This window comes from Mesitornis unicolor, unplaced genomic scaffold (genome assembly GCF_000695765.1).
Source record: "Mesitornis unicolor isolate BGI_N332 unplaced genomic scaffold, ASM69576v1 scaffold32250, whole genome shotgun sequence".
Taxonomy (NCBI): Eukaryota; Metazoa; Chordata; class Aves; order Mesitornithiformes; family Mesitornithidae; genus Mesitornis; species Mesitornis unicolor.
Window position 1 is genome coordinate 1 of NW_010156803.1, and position 9,088 is coordinate 9,088.

At 38.3% G+C, this 9,088-nt stretch overlaps 1 protein-coding gene across 1 annotated transcript; it reads left to right on the forward strand.

The window, feature by feature from the left end:
* Positions 1–1,804: 1,804 nt before the first annotated feature.
* LOC104548499 (regulator of G-protein signaling 7-binding protein-like) lies at positions 1,805–6,119 on the forward strand. The gene is made up of 4 exons (XM_010194533.1): positions 1,805–1,985; positions 3,106–3,115; positions 3,471–3,532; positions 6,028–6,119. Exons 1-4 carry the CDS (start codon positions 1,805–1,807, stop codon positions 6,117–6,119), a joined length of 345 nt encoding a protein of 114 aa, XP_010192835.1.
* The last annotated feature ends 2,969 nt before the right edge of the window (positions 6,120–9,088 follow it).

A 9,088-nucleotide genomic window follows, 5' to 3' on the forward strand; every position in this document is an offset into this window, starting at 1 on the left:
CTGTGATTCCCCTTGAGATGGTCCCTCTCCTGCCTCTGTGTCTAAATTCTCATCCCTCACCGGGCGGTCTGTTTTCTTGGAGCACTCCTGGTGGGTGGTGACTGGGGCCAACTGGACCACATTGCCCGTGTCCCCGCTGGCGGCTGCTGCTCCTGCTGGCACCAAAACGGGGGCGGGGGCAGCGGCCGCCAGAGCAGGGGTTGGCACCTGGGCCAGGGGCAAGTGCCATGGCCGGAGCCGGCACCATGGCCGGAACCTGAGCTGGGCCAAAGCTCTGACCAGAACCAGCGCTGGGGACGGGGCCAGGACTGGGACCAGGACCGGGACCGGAGCCGGGACCTCCAGGGCAGTTTTTAAGACGATATTATTCTCATGCAAAGAGACCTGTGCACACCACAGTCTTACAGTTAGCGCCATTTGAATTACAATGAATTACAAAACCAACACATAATCGTAATAGCCTTCCTCATTCCTTCAGACCCCTGTGTCTCAAGCTTGCCAGGCAAAAGAACAGAATCGTTTTTCATAAGCATGTTCATGAGGTAGTGGCCAAGGTACTCAGGTAAAGCCTTAACCCAACTCAAGCCCACATCCATCACAGTCCAAAATATATGGCAATATAATATGGAGACAGGGCAAGTCAGCATGACAGATACCAGGACAACATTAACGGAGGTCACAAAAGCATGCTGTAACAGACCTCGCAGAAGCACAATTACGCGAGCCCTTTTAGTATAAGCTTCCAACTTGTCTCGTTGGGGAAATAATAATATAAATTAATTTACAAACTTGTGCCCCACGTTGGGTGCCAATTTATCCTGTCTCCGTTTAAGGCTCAGAGAGTAGGATTTTCTCTCTGTTGTCCCCTACCCTCCCAGGGGAGGATTAAAAAAAAAGAGAACAGAGAAAAAGATGCCTCGCACAGGGTTGGAAGTTAAGACTGTAACAAGTTTAATGAAAAACAACAGGGGAATGGAAAAGGGAATTAATAAGGGACAAAGGATATTTAACTATATACAAAACCCGATCCCAGTAGTCTCGAGTGGAAGTGTCCGAGCAGTGCCTCGTGGCCGCTGTGACCGCTGTGACTCGTCACCAGGGACCACAGTGGTGCCAGGAAGCAGATGGTGGTGTATGGTGCCGAGCACGTGGAGGTAGCCCCAGCCACCCCAAGATGCAACAGGAAGCTGCCCAGGAAGCCAGGAAAAGTCCGCAAAAACCTCGGGCCTCCTCAGTTTTTTATAGACTGTGGCCAGAAAGGGGAGGGAACAGTACTGACCCCTCCCGGGTCCTACAGACACCACCTGTCCTTCCCTATCAGGCTGTTAACCCTTAAACCATAACAGGCAGATATGTGTTGCTTTTAAAATTGCCAAGTAAAGGACTCCACATTTTTGTCATTTGTTTTCCCTTGGTATTGCTCTAATACTAGGATATATGGATTGCAATGTTCTTTAGCTTTCAGAATGTATGCTGTAGTTTCCTTATTTATTTTGTTCTGGTTTGTCCTCTGGCTCTTATTTTGAGTCACACATGAGCCGCTGGAGTTTAACTGAAACCCTTGATAATACCCACAATGCAAAATTCTAAGCTCCACACACATGCACTGCATGGCACTTCTCATAGTTTTGTTTGGTAGGAGTAACATATAGCAGCACTCTGATTAGTAGATTGGTGTGGTCTGCTCTCTTTCTGAACAGTTCTTATTCTGAGTTTGCGTTCACCACACTCTTCATTTAATACTGTGCAAGATCAATCTTAAAACAGCAATCATATAATCGGACTAGAATTAAATTAATATATAATGGAGATACATGTTCTGTTTAAATATTTTAAAGGAAAAGAACCTTGTGCTCCACCCAAGATCCTTGATGCTAAAGTGGAGGAGAGTTCTGAAGTACCTATTTTAGAAGACACATCATCATCACCAACAGATATTCAACAGCATTTATGGCAGGGTTTCACAGATATTGAAAACACTGAAGGTTTCCACAGATATTGAAAACACTGAAAGGTATGTGTAGCACTTCATTCCTAAACAAACCAAATTTCTTTCTAGAGTTTGTTTAGTCTTTTTTAGTCTTTAGTCAGTGTTGCTTCTATAAAAGAAGTTAGTAAATTAAATAACCTGTTAACATTTCTATTACATTTAACATATCTAAAAAAAAACAACTCTTAAAAGAAGGGCTGAGAGAAGTTACATCCTTAATTAGGCTAATTACCAAAGGGTAATTGTAAAAAATAAAGAGGTGGGAAATTATGTTGCTAGGGGGTCGGGTTCTCTAACAGAGGCAGCTTTTGTCTCATGTTGAGTGATTTCTGATTTTGTACCTGAAATCTGCTGCCCTGCAGTTCTACATTCATAAATCAAAAGCACAGAATCTAGTTGTTTCTGCCCATAGTTATGAATGTGGAAGCCTAAGAGGAGAGGGGAGTATAATCCACAGGTTTGCCAAAGTGGGCTTCTCTACCCCATTAACTGTGCAGTTGAAAGATAAAAATGACACCCTTTAGTAGGGAGTGATCCTTATGGCCAGCATTTCTTTGCAAAAAATACCTATTTTGATGGCTTTGTATATTAAATTGCTGCTGAGATTTTAATGTTTACCATGTTTATTTATATAAAATGAAGTTTTATTCTACTGAGAGAGTAACTTGGAGAATAAAACTGGGCAATTTCTTGTTGGTCATGCTGCTTCATTTCTAAGAACTATTTTATATGTAGATGAATGAGGCAAGACCACATTGGTTTTAAATCCTGAAAGCCTTAAGACATTACAAGCTGCACTCAAAATTGCTGGTCTGCCATCTATCTGTAAAACAGGAACTTTTTTGCAACTTCTGCCCTCTCTCAAAACATGTCCAAATGCAACTTGCTTTGTGAGATGGTATTTTGTTATAATATTTTCCGTCTTCTACCTTTAGAAAATTTCATGCCAGACTCCTCCTAAGAATAGGGGTGAGTGACAGCCCTGTTTCTAAAATTTTCCCTTAATATACAGGGAGCTTAAGTGCCATGGATTAGCTACAAGTATTATAATTTCTGTCTGAACAATGAAACACATTAATGGCACAAGCTACAGAATGCTGATAAGGGGTATTAAGTGGACATTAGGTGGACATACCTTTTGCTCATTTTAAGGCATATTGTGTATTTTGTCACCAAGATCATGTTGTGCCCACCAACTCATTCAATACCGAAGTGCCATAATAGATCATAAATTTGGACCAGATTTGGCTAGTTAATATCAGACTGGCTTAAAAGTGATCCCTTATTAAATCATCTGCCCTTTATTGTGACATGCGTCTTCTGATACATGTATGTGAACCAAATGCTTGCCCAATAGCTCTTTGTATTTATTGCTCCATTATTTCAGAATATAAAGCTATACTGTGAGCCATTCCCTATTCAGTCTTCAACTGCTGTTCTATTGTGTCTCTTTCTACTTTTATTTTCACAGCGATATAAGAGAAATGAAAAACCTTTTAAGTAAACTCAGGGAGACTATGCCTTTACCACTGAAAAATCAAGGTAGGTTTTGTATTATCTTCCTATAAGGAAAACTAAGATAGTTAATGGTTTTGCCTTCCATTAGATCCAAACAATCTAAGGTATTTTAATAGAAGTTACAAAAAGAAAAAACTAGGTGAAGTATGTTCCTAGTCCAGTGGAATTCAGATTTTTTTACAAGGCTTGTAGCTTTTGTGATGTATCATTGACTCTATGCAGCAATAGGCTAGTGGAAGCTGCTTGGCAAAGAGGGATCTGGAGGTACTGGTCAACAGCCAACTGAACGCGAGCCAGCAGTGTACCCAGGTGGCGAAGAAGGCTGGTGGCATCCTGGCTTGTATCAGAAACAGTGTGGCCAGCAGGACCAGGGAAGGGATTCTTCCCCTGTACTCGGCACTGGTGAAACCACGCCTCAAATACTGTGTTCACTTTTGGGCCCTTCACTACATGAAGAACATTGAGGCACTGGAACGTGTCCTGAGAAGGGCAACGAAGCTGGTGAGGAGTCTGGAGCACAGGAATTATGAGGAATGGCTGAGGGAACTGGAGTTGTTTAGACTGGATAGAAGGAAGGTGAGGGGAGACCTTATTGCCCTCTACAGCTACCTGAAAGGAGGTTGTAGCGAGGTGGGGGTCGGTCTCTTCTCCCAAGTAACTACTGATAGGTTGAGAGGAAATGGCATTAAGTTGCACCAAGGGTGGTTTAGATTAGCTATTGGGAAAAAATTATTTGCTGAAAGGCTTATCAGGCATTGGAACAGGCTGCCCAGGGAAGTGGTGGAGTCACCATGCCTGGAGGTATTTAAGAAACAGGGCGATGAGGTGCTTAGAGACATGGTCTAGTAGTGGACAGGTTATGGCTGTACTCCATGATCTTAAGGGTCTTTTCCAACCAAATGATTCTATGGTTCTATGATCTTGTGGCCCAGCATCCTTAAATATTCCACATCTATAGGGACTCTCTTTCTTTTTGTAAACAACAGTAAAAAAATATAATTTTCCTTTTTTATTTCTTCTTGATAATGCATATTTATTAAATGCTGTATCCTTGCACAGTGGCAGCTGATGAAGTATGCCTAATGTGTCCTAGGTCTTGTCTCAGGTAGCTAAGCAGTCTAGCATTCATCATAAGGTGGTAAGAGATCAATACAGAATGCATGAATTCATTATACAAGACTTTTATGGCAGGATGGCTTGATGGAAAACTATGTGAAAGGGGAAAGGGAATTGCTTATGATACATGATACAGTAAAGAGTCATACTCATGATTGATACAGCCCTTAAAATTTTTAAAATATCCCAAAACCTTTAATTAATTAAAGCTAGTTAACAGTATAAGTAAATAGAATAAACGAGCAACATTATAGGTAATTAATATGGTCTGGACTGTAATTTTGACATGTATATGAATTACAAGCACTGCTTAAGATAATGATTATGAGATGAATGAATGCCATTGAATCTTTGCAAGACCCAATCCATCTTTCAGTAAATAAGTGAGTGTTTTGCTGTTGATTTCTGTGGCAGCCAGAATGGAGTTAAGGTTGCAAGCCCAGAAAAGCCTTACATAATGTTACTGAATGCTCACAAACCTGTTTTTTAGTGGAATTTTCTTAAGTGACAGCGGGAAAGTTACTATGCTAAGAAATTTATTTAATATGGTTCATAAGCTTGAGTCACAATGTTAAACGATCTCTTACCTATGGTCTTCTATTTAAGTATTTGTATTGCAGTAGTATCCAGAGCCTACATCAAAACTAGGTCTCTGACATAACCAGAACAGGAACATAATGAGGCATAGCTCTTATCATGCCTGAAGATGGCTCAGATTCAGAGTGACTTCTAAAGATTTTGCGAGATAGCTTGACAGTTCATGAGTTAACTTAAGCAGTAATATATACACTTTGTATGTTTTTAAAAGCAGTTAATATAAAAGGTAGAAAGCTAGCCAGAAACAGATTGAGCCTATTGTGCTAACTTTCCCACCCAAATGCTTTTCTGCTGATGGGCTAAGATGTTCCAGTGTTGCAGTTTTAAATGGATATTATCCCTGATGTGCACAAACAGGCACCAATAAAGTTTTTTTTAATGTTTAAATTAGACTAGAATTTAACCTTTGGATTGACATTTCCAAACTTGCTGGTCTCCAAGATCTTAAGCTACTTACTTTAGGTTTTATTTGGGTTTCTAACATTGTTCATCCATGCAGGAATACTGTGGCTTAGGTCTCCCAGTACTGGAAGTGTAATATCCTTTAGGTTTTGAGCTGGTATTTTTCATGCCAAAATTTCTATTGCATTATCATGGAGATCCTGACAATTAGCATTGTAAGACTGTTACATACATAATTCAAGTTATTATTAGGTTATTATTATGTATTATTAGATCTATACCTAGAACAATGGGATCTATTACTTGATCATGTAGGTGCTGTTAGTACACATAAATGATATAAGCTCTTTCGTATGTGTGCATGTGTACGTGCTTGTATTAAAATGTGGGTTTTTTCATCACAGATGATAGCAGCCTCCTAAACTTGGCTCCATATCCATTGGTAAGAAGAAGGAAGCGAAGATTCTTTGGACTGTGTTGTCTTGTCTCAAGTTAGAAGATTAAGCACTAAGAAAATCATAACTTTGATTAAACCACTATTATTTGACTGCTGAAAAGATGAACATTGCTACTCTCGATTATAAAGTACGTTTTCTACACTAGCCTATTCCTTTTTCTCTTCTGCTCCACCTCCCTTTTCAAAATAAGAGTTTTAGTCATTTAAAGTTATGGTGGTCAAAAACCAGCTGTGGAATAGACTTAGCATAACTAAGAATGTTTTTAAAACTTTTTAAAGTATGTTTTGCATGCTTACTTTCAACCACTCAGAAAAAAGACACATAAATTATAGTGAATAGATAACTTTTTTTTTTTATTGATTGAACTGCAGCTAAAACTTTGTGCATACTACAGTACTCATTAGTAACATTAAAATACTTGATCATATTCTAACAGTCTTTAAGCATAGAAAACTATTTAAAAGCAAAAGTATTGAAGTTCTAAAACATTTAAACAATACTGTAACAGAATTTGCACAAAATCTCCAGTTGCTTTTTGTGCTCTCATTCATATCTAGTCTTCCGCTGTATCTCAGTTTAAGAGCTTCATAGAAAAATATCTTAATTTATGATACACAAACCATATATGGAAATACTTAGAACTTGTAAATACAGAGAAATCATAATATCTACATACTGTACAATGCATAGAAACAACAGATTTCCTTTTAAGCTGATAGTATCTTTACAAGCTTTCTGAAAATAATAAATCATTTATTAAGAAGTCATATATTAAAATAAACAATGTAAAACACACCAACCCATTTTGTTTCAAATAAAGTTCAACGCATGGTGTCTGTGTATCATTAAATATTAACTCTTATAGGGCATGCCAGGACTATCTCAGACTAAGATATTAAACGTTTTACATTGTTAATAAAGTTTTTTATTTAAATTAAATGTTGTCTTGTTTTTAATTGTATTGCCAGAATATGTCTTTTTTTTTCTATTTTCATTGTCAGAGGACTATGCAAAGTTGCTACAATTTTTCCATTTTAAGAAGTATGTTTACAAAGACAGATTAAAAATTACAATAAATGTATAGATGCTAAAATGACTGCTTGCAGCAGCAATAGATATTAATAGGTCAGACTTGTTCTGATATTTCAGGATGATAGGCAAGACACCAGAACTAAACCTGTGCTGGACTGCAATGGTATGAAAGCCATAATAATCTGTAACTACTGTACAGAGCAGGTCATCATACCATTGTAGTCAGTAATACATCAGGAAGGTGCCTATGAGCCCCTCTGCCATTCCACCATGACCCACCATGTCAACAGGAACCAAATTCCTTCTTACTGCGTAAAGTTTAGTGGTGGTAAGGAGGTATTGTTTCCTCATCACAGGAAACACCTATACAGTTAAAGCCTTCATGTTTTTTTGGCAGGATATTAGTACATTCCCCAAGGCAGTTTGTTAGGGATAGCTATTCTAGAGCAAGGACCAGAAATTCAGGTCTAATGCCCAAGAATGGAAGGCAGAAATTTTTCTTCCTGAAGAGCCACACCACTCCTGTTCTAGGCATTCATGTAACTGAGCTTTCAGAATTCCTCTGGAAAGATATTGTTCTTTTCACTCAGATAAAGCAGAAGGTTTTGGTTTTTTCTAGGTTGGACTGATCTGTTCACATTTCACCTTTCAGCCTCCTAGACAGAAAATGTATTTTTGGATAATCAAGCCCCTCAGATAAATACTTCAAATGCAATGAGGACAAATAAATCTAAAATGCCCTCATGGAAACTGTCTATGCCCATAAACAAAATTAGTTCCATCTGAGGAACATATGACTAAATTCTTGAAATAGCACAGAAAAAGGTAACTGGAATGTGTTTTAAGATTTCAGGTCACAAAGTATTTTTCAGCATTTAATGAGGAGAGATCCCTGCACACGAAGCTGTGTGATTCTGAGCACAACTGCATTTTTTAAGAAGAATGGAATCAGAGTCCACAGCAGGATGTTTTTTCAAAGTTAATTCTTTGACATTTTCCCCTCATGAACAATGTCCTCGTTAATGAGATCCTAATAAGTAGTTAAAGAATGTCCAAAAGATGGCAGCACTGACGTGTTGTCATTAAAAGTCTGTAAACCAGTAGAGTTGCTCTGTGACTCCATCCCCAGAGATGCAACAGGTTTTGCAGCTGTTAAAATGTTGGGAAAACAACTCTTGATATCTAATGGCTATTAAAAAGTATTGTCTGGGGAGATGATCTGTAATTACAATTAACCTATTAATTTTGGTTCAGCATAAGTTAAAAGGACAGACTGATACTATTTTATTAATACTATAAACATTAATGCCAAAAAGCAGTGCATGAACACAGGACTGAATATGCAGTGGTGCTATGGGAAAAATAAAGGGAAAAAGAAAATTTCATACAAGCAAACTGTTAATTCTTTAAAAATCTTGTTATATTGGTACTCACACAGAAATTGCTATCAGGTCAGTGTGATGTCTACTTTCAACCAGTAACAACTACTTTCAAAGGAAGATGGGCAGATTAATCACTAAGTGTGTCCTAGTGCCACACCTGCCCATGTATCATCACATGGAAGTTAACATGCCAAGTTACATGACAACTCATATCTCTATTTTTATCACATGTATTGCAGTGGAATATGCATTACTGAGACAAATGTGTACATGTCCATTAATAATGCAAAATTCTTGAGACCAGTCATACCTCATCACAATGAGCTGCACAACTTCAGCATATTCTGTGATGGAAACAGATTTAGATATGTTCTTTTTAAAGTCCTTTTTGTCTGCACTGTTTTGAAGTGTACAGTAATATGCACATCCTTGTACTTTTTGTTATTCTGGAAACTTTAGTTATGTCTCTTCCTTCTGAACTAAAGACTACTAAAATTTCAGTCTTTGCTCATTTTGAAACCCTTCCGTACTTCTAATCAGTTTTGCAGCTTCTCTCAAACCCCTTGTATTTATTATACCTTTTACTAATCCTA

Coding starts and splice junctions, on each gene's coding strand:
- LOC104548499 (XM_010194533.1), top strand. CDS start 1,805: ATGGAGATACATGTTCTGTTTAAATATTTTAAAGGAAAAGAACCTTGT. Junction 3,533..6,027: donor TTTACCACTGAAAAATCAAG/GTAGGTTTTGTA, acceptor TTTTCATCACAG/ATGATAGCAGCCTCCTAAAC.